The 20,370-nt window shown below is 41.0% G+C and overlaps 1 protein-coding gene across 3 annotated transcripts in view; it reads right to left on the bottom strand.

Annotated features, from left to right (window-relative positions):
* The window catches only part of SerRS-m (Seryl-tRNA synthetase, mitochondrial), an 86,552-nt gene that overhangs the window by 54,053 nt on the left and 12,129 nt on the right, over positions 1-20,370 (bottom strand). For 2 of the 3 annotated variants that reach the window (XM_071692006.1, XM_071692008.1), the window contains exon 2: positions 17,485-18,037. In XM_071692006.1, the coding sequence (XP_071548107.1) occupies positions 17,485-18,029 (545 nt within the window). In that variant the 5' untranslated portion in view covers positions 18,030-18,037. Of the gene's footprint in view, positions 1-17,484; positions 18,038-18,782; positions 18,942-20,370 lie in introns of all 3 variants that reach the window. The other variant, XM_071692007.1, reaches the window with a different exon arrangement.

Raw genomic sequence — 20,370 nt, forward strand, 5'->3', positions numbered from 1 at the left:
ATATTTAAGATCTCCAAGTTTGCTGATGGTCCTAAATGAAGAGGTAGAGCTGTGAACAGGCAGGACTGCAAAGTGATTCAAAGAGATCTTGATTTACTAGCAGAGAGGTTAGACAGATGGCAAATGAAGTTTAACGTAGGCAAGTGTAAAGTTATGCACTTTGGTGACAAGAATATACGTTATGAATACAAACTATTCTGAAACTCTCTCACAAAAATAAATGAAGAAAAGGACCTTGGAGTTGTCATTAGCAATAAACTGAAATACATTAAACAGTGTCAAGCAGCAAGTAAAAAAGGCAACAAATGTTGAGTTTCATAGCTAGGAACATTGATTACAAGACACCAGAAACAATTCTTACACTTTATAATTCTCAAGTAAGACCACACCTTGAATATGCAGTCCAGTTTTGGTCCCTGAACTTAATAAGATGAGGAAAAATTAGAGCAAGTACAAAGACACATGACAAAATTGATCCCATCCCTTAGAAATCTGGCATGTGAAGACAGGCTAAAGCGATTGGACCTCTTCTCCCTTAAAAACGTAGACTTCATGGGGGCTTAATCCAATTGTTCAAATTCTGAACAAGTCTGATAATGTAAACCACAAGCATCTTTTTGAAATACAAGAAAATACAGTTACTAGGACAAACGGTATAAAACTCAAAGCTAAAAGATGCAGTACGGACGTGGGTAAAAGCTTCTTTTCCTATAAATGTGTTGAGCACTGGAATAAGTTACTGTCAGACATAGTAAATGTTAAAACTATAAATAACTTCATGCGGGGGGAGGGGGTTGTCATCTCATGTGTGGCGGGGTTGCGATGGGAATCAATAAAGGCAGCAAGTATGAATTATGTGCATGTATATATATGTATATGTCTGTGTATGTATATATATGTATACGTTGGAATGTATAGGCATGTATATGTGCGTGTGTGGATGTGTATGTACATACATGTGTATGTGGGTGGGTTGGGCCATTCTTTCGTCAGTTTCCTTGCACTACCTCATTAACACGGGAGACAGTGACAAAGTACATTAAATATAAATATAACCTTCAAAAGTTGTTTAGACAAATATTTCATAAATTCAGGTATACTCTGAGAAAAATGCCAGAAACAAATGTATAAATGATAGCAGTAACTGGGACACTAGAAGACTAATGTGCAGCAGTGGGGAGTCAGTGATAGCTTAAAAACTAATGAAAGGAATTACATTTTTTGTGAAGTCAATTTTTTTCTTTTTTTTCATACAACCCAGTCATGGGCCAATCAGGCCTCCTGTTGTCTGTCTTTCTCATGGAAACATGTAATCCAATGGAGACAGTGCCTTAAGCCTGTTACTCTTAGGAATGGTGATGTGGTTCATGAAAAAGGAAAGACAGAAAGAAACGGAAGGGAAATAAATGGAAACCCAGAGGGTTCTACCTAAAGTAGATAAATTGTTCTTCATCCTTCAAAACTTACATTTCTCATCCTCACACAGAACCCGAAAAGCACTGAGGGCATATCGACATGAAGGAGGAGGAATGTACTGTTAAAAGTGTACAGAGCAAGTTATGCTTATGTGAGCTTTAATTCCTCCAATCAACCATTCCTAGTTTAGGAGAAATATCATTTACTGGAATGGCCTATAAATCAAGTACACAAAAATCTTTACCATTTTACTGATATTATTATGTTCACAAAAAACACAAACAAACATCATTTTTTCTTAGGAATTAAGAGCTTAGCATTCCTAGTTTAGGAAAAGCTCAAAATTTACTAGATTTGTCAATTCTATGTATGAGCAGTGAAAAATTTATATTCTCATATGTATAGCTATGTGATGCTGGGAAAGAGAAGACTAACTGTGTAACATACCAGAAAAACAATGACTATTAAGATTCTGATGGCTTACTTTTGATGTGAAAGTTTTGGAAAATGCTGTGTAGTGAGTTGGGCTTGGGAATGTGTTCACTTAGACTGTTTCCTCAAAGCATATTGCAATGTTAATCTTATGAAAAATAAAATGTGGTAAAGATGAAAATTTATATTCTTTTTTGTATATTCATTTTTTCTTTTTTTTTTTTTTTGCTTTGTCGCTGTCTCCCGCGTTTGCGAGGTAGCGCAAGGAAACAGACGAAAGAAATGGCCCAACCCACCCCCATACACATGCCTTGATTCAATCCACTGACAGCACGTCAACCCCGGTATACCACATCGCTCCAATTCACTCTATTCTTTGCCCCGATCACACAAAATCTTTTTCACTCCATCTTTCCACCTCCAATTTGGTCTCCCTCTTCTCCTCGTTCCCTTGGTCAATCTTTCCTCACTCATTCTCTCCATGTGACCAAACCATTTCAAAACACCCTCTTCTGCTCTCTCAACCACGCTCTTTTTATTTCCACACATCTCTCTTACCCTTACGTTACTTACTCGATCAAACCACCTCACACCACACATTGTCCTCAAACATCTCATTTCCAGCACATCCATCCTCCTGCGCACAACTCTATCCATAGCCCACGCCTCGCAACCATACAACATTGTTGGAACCACTATTCCTTCAAACATACCCATTTTTGCTTTCTGAGATAATGCTCTCGACTTCCACACATTCTTCAAGGCTCCCAGAATTTTCGCCCCCTCCCCCACCCTATGATCCACTTCCGCTTCCATGGTTCCATCCGCTGCCAGATCCACTCCCAGATATCTAAAACACTTCACTTCCTCCAGTTTTTCTCCATTCAAACTCACCTCCCAATTGAATTGACCCTCAACCCTACTGTACCTAATAACCTTGCTCTTATTCACATTTACTCTTAACTTTCTTCTTTCACACACTTTACCAAACTCAGTCACCAGCTTCTGCAGTTTCTCACATGAATCAGCCACCAGCGCTGTATCATCAGCGAACAACAACTGACTCACTTCCCAAGCTCTCTCATCCCCAACAGACTTCATACTTGCCCCTCTTTCCAAAACTCTTGCATTCACCTCCCTAACAACCCCATCCATAAACAAATCAAACAACCATGGAGACATCACACACCCCTGCCGCAAACCTACATTCACTGAGAACCAATCACTTTCCTCTCTTCCTACACGTACACATGCCTTAAATCCTTGATAAAAACTTTTCACTGCTTCTAACAACTTGCCTCCCACACCATATATTCTTAATACCTTCCAGAGAGCATCTCTATCAACTCTATCATATGCCTTCTCCAGATCCATAAATGCTACATACAAATCCATTTGCTTTTCTAAGTATTTCTCACAAACATTCTTCAAAGCAAACACCTGATCCACACATCCTCTACCACTTCTGAAACCACACTGCTCTTCCCCAATCTGATGCTCTGTACATGCCTTCACCCTCTCAATCAATACCCTCCCATATAATTTGCCAGGAATACTCAACAAACTTATACCTCTGTAATTTGAGCACTCACTCTTATCCCCTTTGCCTTTGTACAATGGCACTATGCACGCATTCCGCCAATCCTCAGGCACCTCACCATGAGTCATACACACATTAAATAACCTTACCAACCAGTCAACAATACAGTCACCCCCTTTTTTAATAAATTCCACTGCAATACCATCCAAACCTGCTGCCTTGCCGGCTTTCATCTTCCGCAAAGCTTTTACTACCTCTTCTCTGTTTACCAACTCATTTTCCCTAACCCTCGCACTTTGCACACCACCTCGACCATAACACCCTATATCTGCCACTCTATCATCAAACACATTCAACAAACCTTCAAAATACTCACTCCATCTCCTTCTCACATCACCACCACTTGTTATCACCTCCCCATTTGCGCCCTTCACTGAAGTTCCCATTTGCTCCCTTGTCTTACGCACTTTATTTACCTCCTTCCAGAACATCTTTTTATTCTCCCTAAAATTTAATGATACTCTCTCACCCCAACTCTCATTTGCCCTTTTTTTCACCTCTTGCACCTTTCTCTTGACCTCCTGTCTCTTTCTTTTATACGTCTCCCACTCAATTTCATTTTTTCCCTGCAAAAATCGTCCAAATGCCTCTCTCTTCTCTTTCACTAATACTCTTACTTCTTCATCCCACCACTCACTACCCTTTCTAATCAACCCACCTCCCACTCTTCTCATGCCACAAGCATCTTTTGCGCAATCCATCACTGATTCCCTAAATACATCCCATTCCTCCCCCACTCCCCTTACTTCCATTGTTCTCACCTTTTTCCATTCTGTACTCAGTCTCTCCTGGTACTTCCTCACACAAGTCTCCTTCCCAAGCTCACTTACTCTCACCACCCTCTTCACCCCAACATTCACTCTTCTTTTCTGAAAACCCATACAAATCTTCACCTTAGCCTCCACAAGATAATGATCAGACATCCCTCCAGTTGCACCTCTCAGCACATTAACATCCAAAAGTCTCTCTTTCGCGCGCCTGTCAATTAACACGTAATCCAATAACGCTCTCTGGCTATCTCTCCTACTTACATAAGTATACTTATGTATATCTCGCTTTTTAAACCAGGTATTCCCAATTATCAGTCCTTTTTCAGCACATAAATCTACAAGCTCTTCACCATTTCCATTTACAACACTGAACACCCCATGTATACCAATTATTCCCTCAACTGCCACATTACTCACCTTTGCATTCAAATCACCCAACACTATAACCCGGTCTCATGCATCAAAACCACTAACACACTCATTCAGCTGCTCCCAAAACAATGAATACATATTCATTTTATTTATATATATTTTGCTTTGTCGCTGTCTCCCGCGTTAGCGAGGTAGCACAAGGAAACAGACGAAAGAATGGCCCAACCCACCCACATACACATGTATATACATACACGTCCACACACAGCACATATACATACCTATACATCTCAATGTATACATATATATACACACGCAGACATATACATATATACCCATGTACATAATTCATACTGTCTGCCTTTATTCATTCCCATCGCCACCCCACCACACATGGAATAACAACACCCTCCCCCTCATGTGTGCGAGGTAGCACTAGGAAAAGACAACAAAAGCCCCATTCGTTCACACTCAGTCTCTAGCTGTCATGTAATAATGCACCGAAACCAAAGCTCCCTTTCCACATTCAGGCCCCACACAACTTTCCATGGTTTACCCCAGACACTTCACATGCCCTGGTTCAATCCATTGACAGCACGTCGACCCCGGTATACCACATCGTTCCAATTCACTCTATTCCTTGCATGCCTTTCATACTCCTGCATGTTCAGGCCCCGATCACTCAAAATCTTTTTCACTCCATCTATCCACCTCCAATTTGGTCTCCCATTTCTCCTCGTTCCCTCCACCTCTGACACATATATCCTCTTGGTCAATCTTACCTCACTCATTCTCTCCAAGTGACCAAATAATTTCAAAACACCCTCTTCTGCTCTCTCAACCACACTCTTTCTATTACCACACATCCCTCTAACCCTTACATCACTTACTCGATCAAACCACCTCTCACCACATATTGTACTCAAACATCTCATTTCCAGCACATCCACCCTCCTGCGCACAACTCTATCCATAGCCCACGCCTCGCAACCATACAACATTGTTGGAACCACTATTCCTTCAAACATACCCATTTTAGCTTTCCGAGATGATGTTCTCGACTTCCAAACATTCTTCAAGGCTCCCAGAATTTTCGCCCCCTCCCCCACCCTATGATTCACTTCCGCTTCCATGGTTCCATCCGCTGCCAAATCCACTCCCAGATATCTAAAACACTTCACTTCCTCCAGTTTTTCTCCATTCAAACTTATCTCCCAATTGACTTCACCCTCAACCCTACTGTACCTAATAACCTTAATCTTATTCACGTTTACTCTCAACTTTCTTCTTTCACACACTTTACCAAACTCAGTCACTAGCTTCTGCAGTTTCTCACATGAATCAGCCACCAGCGCTGTATCATCAGCGAACAACAACTGACTCACTTCCCAAGCTCTCTCATCCACAACAGATTTCATACTTGCCCCTCTTTCCAAAACTCTTGCATTCACCTCCCTAACAACCCCATCCATAAACAAATTAAACAACCATGGAGACATCACACACCCCTGCCACAAACCTACATTCACTGAGAGCCAATCACTTTCCTCTCTTCCTACACGTACACATGCCTTACATCCTCGATAAAAACTTTTCACTGCTTCTAACAACTTGCCTCCCACACCATATATTCTTAATACCTTCTACAGAGCATCTCTATCAACTCTATCATATCCCTTCTCCAGATCCATAAATGCTACATACAAATCCATTTGCTTTTCTAAGTATTTCTCACATACATTCTTCAAAGCAAACACCTGATCCACACATCCTCTACCACTTCTGAAACCACACTGCTCTTCCCCAATCTGATGCTCTGTACATGCCTTCACCCTCTCAATCAATACCCTCCCATATAATTTACCAGGAATACTCAACAAACTTATACCTCTGTAATTTGAGCACTCACTTTTATCCCCTTTGCCTTTGTACAATGGCACTATGCAAGCATTCCGCCAATCCTCAGGCACCTCACCATGAATCATACATACATTAAATAACCTTACCAACCAGTCAACAATACAGTCACCCCCTTTTTTGATAAATTCCACTGCAATACCATCCAAACCCGCTGCTTTGCCGGCTTTCATCTTCCGCAAAGCTTTTACTACCTCTTCTCTGTTTACCAAATCATTTTCCCTAACCCTCTCACTTTGCACACCACCTCAACCAAAACATCCTATATCTGCCACTCTATCATCAAACACATTCAACAAACCTTCAAAATACTCACTCCATCTCCTTCTCACATCACCACTACTTGTTATCACCTCCCCATTAGCCCCCTTCACTGAAGTTTCCATTTGTTCCCTTGTCTTATGCACTGTATTTACCTCCTTCCAAAACATCTTTTTATTCTCCGTAAAATCTAATGATACTTCCTCACCCCAACTCTCATTTGCCCTCTTTTTCACCTCTTGCACCTTTCTCTTGACCTCCTGCCTCTTTCTTTTATACAGCTCCCACTCATTTGCATTATTTCCCTGCAAAAATCATCCAAATGCCTCCCTCTTCTCTTTCACTATTTTGTATATCATCTAACTATTAAAGAAAAAAGTGTAAAGAGTAACAGAAAACATCCCACCTGATTCTGAAGCAATTATTGTTCTATAATACAAAGGAAAAGGTGCTAAGGATTTACGCAGCAATTATAGGGGATTAAGTCTGTTACAGATAACAAGAAAACCAGGAAAGATGTATGCAAGAGTGTTAAGTGATAGTCATGTAAGTGACTGAATATAGATCTAATAGTGTACATGCCTGATGATTCTACTGATCATTCTGCTTTGTGGGTTATAATCATACGATGTTGAAACTGTGTGTAAGGCAGATTAATCATGGTGTTCCAACAGGAGGTTTTCCATAAACAGTGACTGAAATAATCACTGTGTTCAAGCAGGAGGTTTACCATAAACAGCAATTGAAATAAACATTTTATTATATGATCATGTTAAGTAACAGGATATAATAAGTGGTGTGAGTTTTTGAGTCAGAAATATCAACATCATAAGAAGCGATTCATTAATCAACATCAAACCATTCTAAAGCCTGTGTTTCACTCAGTGAAATAAGTCAAACCATATATATATACCTTCAAGGCTTCAAGGGTTCTACTCATTATTCAATCTGGGACCTAATACTCCTTTGCTCCTTCAGGTTACTGGAGGTCACAGCCAATAAAACAATGCATCCATTACATCCTGGCTGGTTTGGCACATTTTGTATGTGTCAAGGTCCGTTTCAAATATATCTACTAAGCAATTACAGGTACAATCCATCTGGGTATCAGGAGGGTCTGTAATAGCTGCATAATAAACCAGCACTTCAGTGGTTACTAACCTGCACTCCTCTAACCCATGTAGCAGTCTTTTCTTGCTGTCTTACATACACATAGACTGCTGGCATTCTGTCTCCAAAACTACAATCTCTCCTTGTCACCCATAACACTTAACAACACATAACTCACACAACTCATTCTTCATATCTCTAGATTTTCCTGCAATGAGTACTACGTGCTAGCTCTGCTTTTTGGTAAAATGGTCAGAGCAACATGTAGAAGTAGTAGATATGAACATTAAGACAGAAGCCTTAGGTAGAAACATTAGGTTAAAACAGTAGGTCAGAACATCAAGTGGGAGCATTAGGTAGAAGTAGTAGGTTGAAGCATTAGGCAGGAAATAAGTAAATACATTAGGTAGGATCAGATTGGGGAAGAGCAGTGTGGTTTCAAAAGTGGTAGAGGATGTGTGGATCAGGTGTTTGCTTTGAAGAATGTATGTGAGAAATACTTAGAAAAGCAAATGGATTTGTATGTAGCATTTATGGATCTGGAGAAGGCATATGATAGAGTTGATAGAGAAGCTCTGTGGAAGGTACTAAGAATATATGGTGTGGGAGGCAAGTTGTTAGAAGCAGTAAAAAGCTTTTATCGAGGATGTAAGGCATGTGTACGTGTAGGAAGAGAGGAAAGTGATTGGTTCTCAGTGAATGTAGGTTTGCGGCACGGGTGTGTGATGTCTCCATGGTTGTTCAATTTGTTTATGGATGGGGTTGTTAGGGAGGTGAATGCAAGAGTTTTGGAAAGAGGGGCAAGTATGAAGTCTGTTGGGGATGAGAGAGCTTGGGAAGTGAGTCAGTTGTTGTTCGCTGATGATACAGCGCTGGTGGCTGATTCATGTGAGAAACTGCAGAAGCTGGTGACTGAGTTTGGTAAAGTGTGTGAAAGAAGAAAGTTAAGAGTAAATGTGAATAAGAGCAAGGTTATTAGGTACAGTAGGGTTGAGGGTTAAGTCAATTGGGAGGTAAGTTTGAATGGAGAAAAGCTGGAGGAAGTAAAGTGTTTTAGATATCTAGGAGTGGATCTGGCAGTGGATGGAACCATGGAAGCGGAAGTGAATCATAGGGTGGGGGAGGGGGCAAAAATTCTGGGAGCCTTGAAGAATGTGTGGAAGTCGAGAACATTATCTCGGAAAGCAAAAATGGCTATGTTTGAAGGAATAGTGGTTCCAACAATGTTGTATGGTTGCGAGGCATGGGCTATGGATAGAGTTGTGCGCAGGAGGGTGGATGTGCTGGAAATGAGATGTCTGAGGACAATATGTGGTGTGAGGTGGTTTGATCGAGTAAGTAATGTAAGGGTAAGAGAGATGTGTGGAAATAAAAAGAGCGTGGTTGAGAGAGCAGAAGAGGGTGTTTTGAAATGGTTTGGGCACATGGAGAGAATGAGTGAGGAAAGATTGACCAAGAGGATATATGTGTCGGAGGTGGAGGGAACGAGGAGAAGTGGGAGACCAAATTGGAGGTGGAAAGATGGAGTGAAAAAGATTTTGAGTGATCGGGGCCTGAACATGCGGGAGGATGAAAGGCGGGCAAGGAATAGAGTGAATTGGATCAATGTGGTATTCCGTGGTAGACGTGCTGTCAATGGATTGAATCAGGGCATGTGAGGCGTCTGGGGTAAACCATGGAAAGTTCTGTGGGGCCTGGATGTGAAAGGGAGCTGTGGTTTCGGGCATTATTACATGACAGCTAGAGACTGAGTGTGAACGAATGGGGCCTTTGTTGTCTTTTCCTAGCGCTACCTCAGACACATGAGGGGGGAGGGGGATGTTATTCCATGTGTGACGAGGTGGCGATGGGAATGAATAAAGACAGTGTGAATTGTGTGCATGTGTATATATGTATGTGTCTGTGTGTATATATATATGTATATGTGCACAATGAGATGTATGGGTATGTATATTTGCGTGTGTGGACATGTATGTATATACATGTGTATGGGGGTGGGTTGGGCCATTTCTTTCGTCTGTTTCCTTGCGCTACCTCGCAAACGCGGGAGACAGCGACAAAGCAAAATAAATAAATAAAAAATAAATATATTAGGTAGGAAGGAACATTAGGTAGAAGCCTCTGAAAAGACTGCATTAGAATTGCCCTCTGCTAGTGATGGCATGCGCAAAAGATGCTTGTGGCATGAGAAGCGTGGGAGGTGGGTTGATTAGAAAGGGTAGTGAGTGGTGGGATGAAGATTTTTGGACGATTTTTGCAGAGAAAAAATGCAAATGAGTGGGAGATGTATAAAAGAAAGAGACAGGAGGTCAAGAGAAAGGTGCAAGAGGTGAAAAAGAGGGCAAATGAGAGTTGGGGTGAGAGAGTATCATTGAATTTTAGGGAGAATAAAAAGATGTTCTGGAAGGAGGTAAATAAAGTGCGTAAGACAAGGGAGCAAATGGGAACTTCAGTGAAGGGCGCAAATGGGGAGGTGATAACAAGTAGTGGTGATGTGAGAAGGAGATGGAGTGAGTATTTTGAAGGTTTGTTGAATGTGTTTGATGATAGAGTGGCAGATATAGGGTGTTTTGGTCGAGATGGTGCGCAAAGTGAGAGGGTTATGTATGACTCACTCGAGGTGGTGTGCAAAGTGAGAGGGTTAGGGAAAATGATTTGGTAAACAGAGAAGAGGTAGTGAAAGCTTTGCGGAAGATGAAAGCCGACAAGGCAGCAGGTTTGGATGGTATTGCAGTGGAATTTATTAAAAAAGGGGGTGACTGTATTGTTGACTGGTTGGTAAGGTTATTTAATGTATGTATGACTCATGGTGAGGTGCCTGAGGATTGGCGGAATGCGTGCATAGTGCCATTGTACAAAGGCAAAGGGGATAAGAGTGAGTGCTCAAATTACAGAGGTATAAGTTTGTTGAGTATTCCTGGTAAATTATATGGGAGGGTATTGATTGAGAGGGTGAAGGCATGTACAGAGCATCAGATTGGGGAAGAGCAGTGTGGTTTCAGAAGTGGTAGAGGATGTGTGGATCAGGTGTTTGCTTTGAAGAATGTATGTGAGAAATACTTAGAAGCAGTAAAAAGCTTTTATCGAGGATGTAAGGCATGTGTACGTGTAGGAAGAGAGGAAAGTGATTGGTTCTCAGTGAATGTAGGTTTGCGGCACGGGTGTGTGATGTCTCCATGGTTGTTCAATTTGTTTATGGATGGGGTTGTTAGGGAGGTGAATGCAAGAGTTTTGGAAAGAGGGGCAAGTATGAAGTCTGTTGGGGATGAGAGAGCTTGGGAAGTGAGTCAGTTGTTGTTCGCTGATGATACAGCGCTGGTGGCTGATTCATGTGAGAAACTGCAGAAGCTGGTGACTGAGTTTGGAAAAGTGTGTGGAAGAAGAAAGTTAAGAGTAAATGTGAATAAGAGCAAGGTTATTAGGTACAGTAGGGTTGAGGGTCAAGTCAATTGGGAGGTGAGTTTGAATGGAGAAAAACTGGAGGAAGTGAAGTGTTTTAGATATCTGGGAGTGGATCTGGCAGCGGATGGAACCATGGAAGCGGAAGTGGATCATAGGGTGGGGGAGGGGGCGAAAATCCTGGGGGCCTTGAAGAATGTGTGGAAGTCGAGAACATTATCTCGGAAAGCAAAAATGGGTATGTTTGAAGAAATAGTGGTTCCAACAATGTTGTATGGTTGCGAGGCGTGGGCTATGGATAGAGTTGTGCGCAGGAGGATGGATGTGCTGGAAATGAGATGTTTGAGGACAATGTGTGGTGTGAGGTGGTTTGATCGAGTGAGTAACGTAAGGGTAAGAGAGATGTGTGGAAATAAAAAGAGCATGGTTGAGAGAGCAGCAGAGGGTGTTTTGAAATGGTTTGGGCACATGGAGAGAATGAGTGAGGAAAGATTGACCAAGAGGATATATGTGTCGGAGGTGGAGGGAACGAGGAGAAGAGGGAGACCAAATTGGAGGTGGAAAGATGGAGTGAAAAACATTTTGTGTGATCGGGGCCTGAACATGCAGGAGGGTGAAAGGAGGGCAAGGAATAGAGTGAATTGGAGCGATGTGGTATACCGGGGTTGACGTGCTGTCAGTGGATTGAAGCAAGGCATGTGAAGCGTCTGGGGTAAACCATGGAAAGCTGTGTAGGTATGTATATTTGCGTGTGTGGACGTATGTATATACATGTGTATGGGGGGGGGGGTTGGGCCATTTCTTTCGTCTGTTTCCTTGCGCTACCTCGCAAACGCGGGAGACAGCGACAAAGTATAATAATAATAATAATAATGACTCATGGTGAGGTGCCTGAGTATTGACGGAATGCGTGCACAGTGCCATTGTACAAAGGCAAAGGGGATAAGAGTGAGTGCTCAAATTACAGAGGTATAAGTTTGTTGAGTATTCCTGGTAAATTATATGGGAGGGTATTGATTGAGAGGGTGAAGGCATGTACAGAGCATCAGATTGGGGAAGAGCAGTGTGGTTTCAGAAGTGGTAGAGGATGTGTGGATCAGGTGTTTGCTTTGAAGAATGTATGTGAGAAATACTTAGAAAAGCAAATGGATTTCTATGTAGCATTTATGGATCTGGAGAAGGCATATGATAGAGTTGATAGAGATGCTCTGTGGAAGGTATTAAGAATATATGGTGTGGGAGGCAAGTTGTTAGAAGCAGTGAAAAGTTTTTATCGAGGATGTAAGGCATGTGTACGTGTAGGAAGAGAGGAAAGTGATTGGTTAATGTAGTTAATGTAGGTTTGCAGCAGGGGTGTGTGATGTCTCCATGGTTGTTTAATTTGTTTATGGATGGGGTTGTTAGGGAGGTGAATGAAAGAGTTTTGGAAAGAGGGGCAAGTATGAAGTCTGTTGGGGATGAGAGAGCTTGGGAAGTGAGTCAGTTGTTGTTCGCTGATGATACAGCGCTGGTGGCTGATTCATGTGAGAAACTGCAGAAGCTGGTGACTGAGTTTGGTAAAGTGTGTGAAAGAAGAAAGTTAAGAGTAAATGTGAATAAGAGCAAGGTAATTAGGTACAGTAGGGTTGAGGGTCAAGTCAATTGGGAGGTAAGTTTGAATGGAGAAAAACTGGAGGAAGTAAAGTGTTTTAGATATCTGGGAGTGGATCTGGCAGTGGATGGAACCATGGAAGCGGAAGTGGATCATAGGGTGGGGGAGGGGGTGAAAATCCTGGGAGCCTTGAAGAATGTGTGGAAGTCGAGAACATTATCTCGGAAAGCAAAAATGGCTATGTTTGAAGGAATAGTGGTTCCAACAATGTTGTATGGTTGCGAGGCGTGGGCTATGGATAGAGTTGTGCGCAGGAGGATGGATGTGCTGGAAATGAGATGTTTGAGGACAATGTGTGGTGTGAGATGGTTTGATCGAGTAAGTAACGTAAGGGTAAGAGAGATGTGTGGAAATAAAAAGAGTGTGGTTGAGAGAGCAGAAGAGGGTGTTTTGAAATGGTTTGGGCACATGGAGAGAATGAGTGAGGAAAGATTGACCAAGAGGATATATGTGTCGGAGGTGGAGGGAACGAGGAGAAGTGGGAGACCAAATTGGAGGTGGAAAGATGGAGTGAAAAAGATTTTGTGTGATCGGGGCCTGAACATGCAGGAGGGTGAAAGGAGGGCAAGGAATAGAGTGAATTGGATCGATGTGGTATACCGGGGTTGACGTGCTGTCAGTGGATTGAATCAGGGCGTGTGAAGCATCTGGGGTAAACCATGGAAAGCTGTGTAGGTATGTATATTTGCGTGTGTGGACGTATGTATATACATGTGTATGGGGGTGGGTTGGGCCATTTCTTTCGTCTGTTTCCTTGCGCTACCTTGCAAACGCGGGAGACAGCAACAAAAAAAAAAAATAAAGTAGCATATTTGAGGAAAGGAACTTTGATGTTTTGGCTCTGAGTGAAAGAAAGCTCAAGGGTAAAGGAGAAGAGTGGTTTGGGAATGTCTTGGGAGTAAAGTCAGGGGTTAGTGAGAGGACAAGAGCAAAGGAAGGAGCAGCACTCTCCTGAAGCAGAAGTTGTGGGAATATTTGATAGAGTGTAAGAAAGAAACTCTAGATTGATATAGGTAAAACTGAAAGTGGATGGTGAGAGATGGGTGATTATTGGTACCTATGCACCTGGTCATGAGAAGAAAGATCATTAGAGGCAAGTGTTTTCGGAGCAGCTAAGTAAGTGTTTTAGCAGCTTAGATGCAAATGTGAAGGTGAGTAATGTGCACTATAATTGGTGTATATGGGGTGTTCAGTATTGTAAATGAAAATGGTGAAGAGCTTGTAGATTTGTGTGCTGGAAAAGGACTGGTGATTGAGAATACCTGGTTTGAAAAGAGAGATATACATAAGTATATGTATGTGAGTAGGAGAGATGGCCAGAGGGCATTAATGAATTATGTGTTGATTGATAGGCGTGTAAAAGAGAGACTTTTGGAAGTGAATGTGCTGAGAGGGGCAGCTATATGGATGGGGTAATTAGGAAGGTGAATGGAAGAGTTTTGGAGAGAGGGGCAAATGTGCAGTCTGTTGTGGATGAGAGGGTATGGGAAGTTTTTCTAAGTGTTTCTGACACATTCTTCAAAGCAAACACCTGATCCACACATCCTCTACCCCTTCTGAGACCACACTGCTCCTCCCCAATCTGACAATCTGTATATACCTTCATCCTCTCAATCAATACCCTACCCTCCGATAGAATTTCCCAGGAATACTCAACAAACTTATGGCTCTGTACTTTGAACACACCTTTATCCCCTTTGCCTTTATACAATGGCACTATGCATGCATTCCGCCAATCCCAAGGCACTTCACCCTGGTCCATATATACAGCGAATATCCTCGCCAACCAATCAACAACACAGTCACCCCCTTTCTTAATAAATTCTTCTGCAACGCCATCTAAATCTGCTGCCTTGCTGAATTTCATCTTCCACAAAGCTTTCACTACCTCTTCTCTCTTAACCAAACCATTCTCCCTGACCCTCTCACTTCCCACAACACCCCGACAAAAACTCCCTGCATCTGCCACTCTATCATTAAACACATTCAACAAACTTCCAAACTAATCACTCCATCTCCTTCTCACTTCATCACCAGCGGTAATTACTTCCCCCCTTGTCCCCTTCATCGATGTTCCCATTTGTTCTCTAGTCTTATGCAAACTGTTGATCACCTTCCAAAAAATCTTTTAATTTTTCCTAAAATCTAATGATACTCTCTCACCCCAACTCTCATTTGCCCTCTTTTTCAAACCTTGCACCTTTATCTTGACCTCCATCCACTCTCTTCTATACATTTCTCAGACATTTGCATTCCTTCCTTATAAGTATCATCCAAATGCCTCTCTTCTCTTTCACTAGCAACTTTACTTCTTCCTACAACTCAGTACCCTTTCTAATCTGCCCACCTTCCACATTCCTCATGCTACATGCATCTTTTGCATATACCATCAATGCTTCCCTAAATACATCTCATTCCTCACCCACTCCCCTCACACAAGTCTCTTTTCCGGGCTCACTTACTCTCACCACTCTTTTCTCCCAACATCCTCTCTTCGTCTTTGAAAACCTCTTCAAATTTTCACCTTTGCCTCCACAAGACAGTGGTCAGACATCCCTCAATCTGCACCTCTCAGCACATTAACATCCAAAAGTCTCTCTTTTACACCCCTACCAACTAACACATAGTCCAATAATGCCCTTCGACCATCTCTCCTACTCACACACATATACTTATCTATATCTCTCTTTTTAAACCAGGTATTCCCAATCACCAGTCTATTTTCAGCACACAAATCCATAAGCTCTTCACCATTTCCATTCACAAAACTGAATACCCCATGTACACCAATTATACCCTCAACTGCCACATTTCTCACCTTTGCATTTAAATCATCCATCACTAATACCTGGTTTCGTGCACCAAGCAGATGACACACTCAGTTGCTCCCAAAAAAGTTGTCTCTCATGATCTTTTTTCTTGTGGCCAGGAGAACATGCACCAATAATCACTCATCTCTCCCCATCCACTTTCAGTTTTAACCATGTCAATCTAGAATTTACTTTCTTACACTCTATCACACACCCCTACAACTCCTGCTTCAGGAGTAGTACTACTCCTTCCTTAGCTCTTGCCCTCTCACAATTATTAGACACCTCAATGTTGTTATTGCTCAACTTAGAATGGGCTATAAACAATCATGGGAGTTTCCCCCTCCTGTTGATAAGGAACAGACCAAATGTAAACTTTGCCAACAAAGTAATTCCCACATCATTAAACATTATGTGCTTGGCTGTTATAAAATCAGTGAGTTTAGAGCTGATACTTGCCAAACATTTTCATCCATAATAATGTTCTACCTTGGATACTTGAAAAGTATCATAACTCTGCCTATTTCAAATGGTTCTTTTCTTATTCATCATGATACGTAATCCAATCAATGTTGTTCAATTGTAGAAACTTCACTTATCGTGCAAATTACCAAATCATTCATTAAGTTGCCCAAACCATGTAAAACATTTTCTCCCTTTGTTACCTATGATGTATCTCAATCATTGAAGCCAAGTCCCTGGACCATTTGTGCACTCTGTATCATCTTTTGTGTCACCACCTACAGGATGGGTAGGAATGCACAATGTATTAGGCACAACAACGACAAAAATAAAAAATTACTCCCCAAAACGAACAGGCATTAGACATACAGATAAGACAGATATAAAGCAATTCATCGTATTCCAAATGGCTGATGGCCATGTATCCAAAATTTTGGCCAATGGATGCTTACATAATTTTCTCTTATTGCACTATTGCATCTTAATATCTTAAGAGTCTTCCATGACAGGAGGGAACTATTTTCAAGCCGAGACTAGGAATTACGCCTTCCAGGATTTTCGAAGAGTAACATAACTCTCCTGCCTGTGGCACAGAGATTACAGCCAGTCTGTAGAACAGAAACAAGCCTCAGTCTGTGGCACAGAGATTACAACCTCAGTCTGTGGCAAAGAAATTACAGCCTCAGTCTATGCAACAGATCACAGCCTCAGTCTATAGAACAGAGATCACAGCCTCAGTCTGTACCACAGAAATCACAGCCACAGTCTGTACCACAGAGATTATGGCCTCAGTCTGTACCACAGAGATCACAGCCTCAGTCTGTACCACAGAGATTACAGCCTCTGTGTTTTCAGAAGTTTAGATTTTCACTAGATTCATGGGAGGCAAGTTTACAGTCATGATATAAAAAGGCTCTAAAAGGATATAGATCCACATAAGGCAAATGATCCAAATGATTTCTGAACATCTGTATTCATGGAGAATTAAGAAATATCTGACAATCCATCTGATAAGTTGTTTAAGAACATATTGGAAGTAGTGTGTGAGATAAAACATCATACCTCTTCATAAGAGAGAAAAATGCACTAGACTACATTCTGGTAACACTCTATTAAAGTGGCAAAGATAAACAGAAAGCAAGTGGAAGACCATTTGAATAGGAGAAACTATGTAAGTTATAGAGGTAATATGGGGCTCCCATTGTTCAAGAATTATTTCAAAATATTTCATGCAATACAGATAGCAAGTAAAATCTAGTTAAAATAAATTGAAAAATGCCTTACCTTGTCAGAGCTTGCTCAAGCTCAGCTAAAGGTCCTTTGAAATAGTAGCTGCGAGATCCAGTTAAATTTCCCAGATTTTCTGTTCGAAGGATGTCCAACATTTGTCCAAGTTCACTGAATTCTCTGGGTCTGAAATTGAACTTAGGCTTGGGATTGACATATTCTAAAATCTTGGGATCTTCTCCATACTCCCAGAGATGAGGACTTGCTTTATTTGGAATCTTGAGAGCTTCCCTTTCTAACTCTATTTGTAATGTTTCATATTCTTGTGAAGCTGAAGTGATGGATTTCAACTGCTTATGTATTTCTAGTACTTTCCAAATATCTCCCAAATTTTTTCTACTCTTAATTAATCTATCTATAAAATGTGCATTTTCTGGGTCACACAAGTAATCATAATCAAGTTTAATCTTTGGTTTTGGGTTTACGTCATTCAACTTTTGAGGTGTTGTACAGAAAGTTCTTACATAAGAACACACCTTTCTGGGCAGGCATTTCTTAAGCTTTGATTGTTGTCGAATATAATCTATAACAAATCTCTTCATATCTGCCTCTGGGGAAAAAAAATCATCAAATAACATCACAACCAGGAAATCAATACAAAATGAAATGCCAATAATGTTTTGCAAGAAATGAAAATTAAACACCAGTGTTATCAAGCTTTGTCATAATGTTAACAGAAAATAATATAATCATATGATCCCATAGGACTGATATAAGGTACTTTTGCAACACATGAAAGCCATGTGTGTATCTAAGACTACCATGGACATTAGACATCCCTGCTGAGCACTGAAATAGATTAAATTGTTTTTTCTTATCTTTGTACACAGCTTGAATAAAGTGATTATAGCAAGCTTTGTACTCAGCTTGAATAAAGTGATTATAGCAAGCTTTGTGCACAGCTTGAATAAAGTGATTACAGCAAGCTTTGTACACAGCTTGAATGAAGTGGTTAAAACAAGCTTTGTAAACAGCTTGAATAAAGTGATGATGGCAAGCTTTGTACATAGCTTGAATTAAGTGATTATATCAAGCTTTGTACACAGCTTGAATAAATCAATTATAGCAAACTTTGTACATAGATTGAATAAAAAGATTATAACAAGCTTTGTAAACAGCTTGTGCTTTGGATGTGCTTTGTGCACAGCTTGAGTTAAGTGATTATAACAAGCTCTGTGCACAGCTTGAATAAATTGATTATAGCAAGCTTTGTACACAGCTTGAATAAAGTGATTATAACAAGCTTTGTAAACAGCTTGAATAAAATTACAGCAAGATGTCAGTTATCAGAATACCTCGGGACTGCTGCTGTTGTAAGTATTAATCAGTAGGTACAGGAGATTACTCTCAGCCATCTATTTCCCACACAGCACTGGTTTCTCATCATGTATTCCTACTGCCATTAATATTACTTACAACAAGCAAATATCCATCATATAAACCATCTGCAAAGGCTGAAAATCAAAACTTTCATGAGACAGAAAGTATATGCTGAAAGGTTAAGTATCTGAAAAAGTCAAGGATATGTAACATATGCTTTACAGTCTCACATTTTGCATCTTTATTGTCTAAGCTTTAGCCACAACTGGGTAAGCATAAGAGCCTCAGCCACAGTTTTTCTCCTTTACTAGGCTAGTGTCTGAGACATTTCTTTTTGTGGTAGTTGAGGAGGCACAGGCAACTAAATGACTTAATTAAGACCTAATTAAGGGTGTATCAAATGGTTTGGACATTAGGAGAGAATGAGTGAGGAAAGACTGACAAAGAGGATATATGTGTCAGATGTAGAGGGAACAAGGAAAAGCAGGGGATGAAACTGGAGGTGGAACGATGAAGTGAAAAAGATTGTGAGAGATCAGGGCTTGAGCATACAGGAGGGTGAAATGCATGCATGGAACAGAGTGAATTGGAACAATATGGTATACTGGGGTCGGCATGCCATTAATGGACAGAACCAGGGCATGTGAAACATCCGAGGTAAACCATGGAATGGATGTGGGGCCTAGATGTGGATAGGAAGCTGTGGTTCACATGAATCACGACAGCTAGAGAATGGATGTGAGTGGATGTGGCCTTTCTTTGTAAGTTTCCTAGCGTTACCTCACTGAAGCAGGGGATGGTAATGCTGTTTCCTGTAGGGTGGGGTGGCAATGGGAATGTATAAAGGCAAACAAGTATGAATATGTACATGTGTATATATGTATATGCATGTGAATGCATATGTATATGTATGTGTGTGCATATATGTATATATGCATGTATGTTTATGTATGTGTATATATATATGTGTATGTGAGAGGATGGTTCTTTCTTCATCTGCTTCCTTGCACTACCTTGTTAATGTGGAAAATGATCAAGTATTATCATTACTATTATCATTATCATGATCACTATTATCATTATCATCATTATCATTATTATTATTATCATAATTATCATCATGATACTCGATCTCCATTTCCCGCACATACATGTACATATACATACATATCTTTTATTTATTTTATTATACTCTGTCGCTGTCTCCCGCGTTTGCAAGGTAGCGCAAGGAAACAGACGAAAGAAATGGCCCAACCCACCCCCATACACATGTATATACATACGTCCACACACGCAAATATACATACCTACACAGCTTTCCATGGTTTACCCCAGACGCTTCACATGCCTTGATTCAATCCACTGACAGCACGTCAACCCCGGTATACCACATCGCTCCAATTCACTCTATTCCTTGCCCTCCTTTCACCCTCCTGCATGTTCAGGCCCCGATCACACAAAATCTTTTTCACTCCATCTTTCCACCTCCAACTTGGTCTCCCTCTTCTCCTCGTTCCCTCCACCTCCGACACATATATCCTCTTGGTCAATCTTTCCTCACTC

This window comes from Panulirus ornatus, chromosome 51 (assembly GCF_036320965.1).
Source record: "Panulirus ornatus isolate Po-2019 chromosome 51, ASM3632096v1, whole genome shotgun sequence".
NCBI classification, from domain to species: domain Eukaryota; kingdom Metazoa; phylum Arthropoda; class Malacostraca; order Decapoda; family Palinuridae; genus Panulirus; species Panulirus ornatus.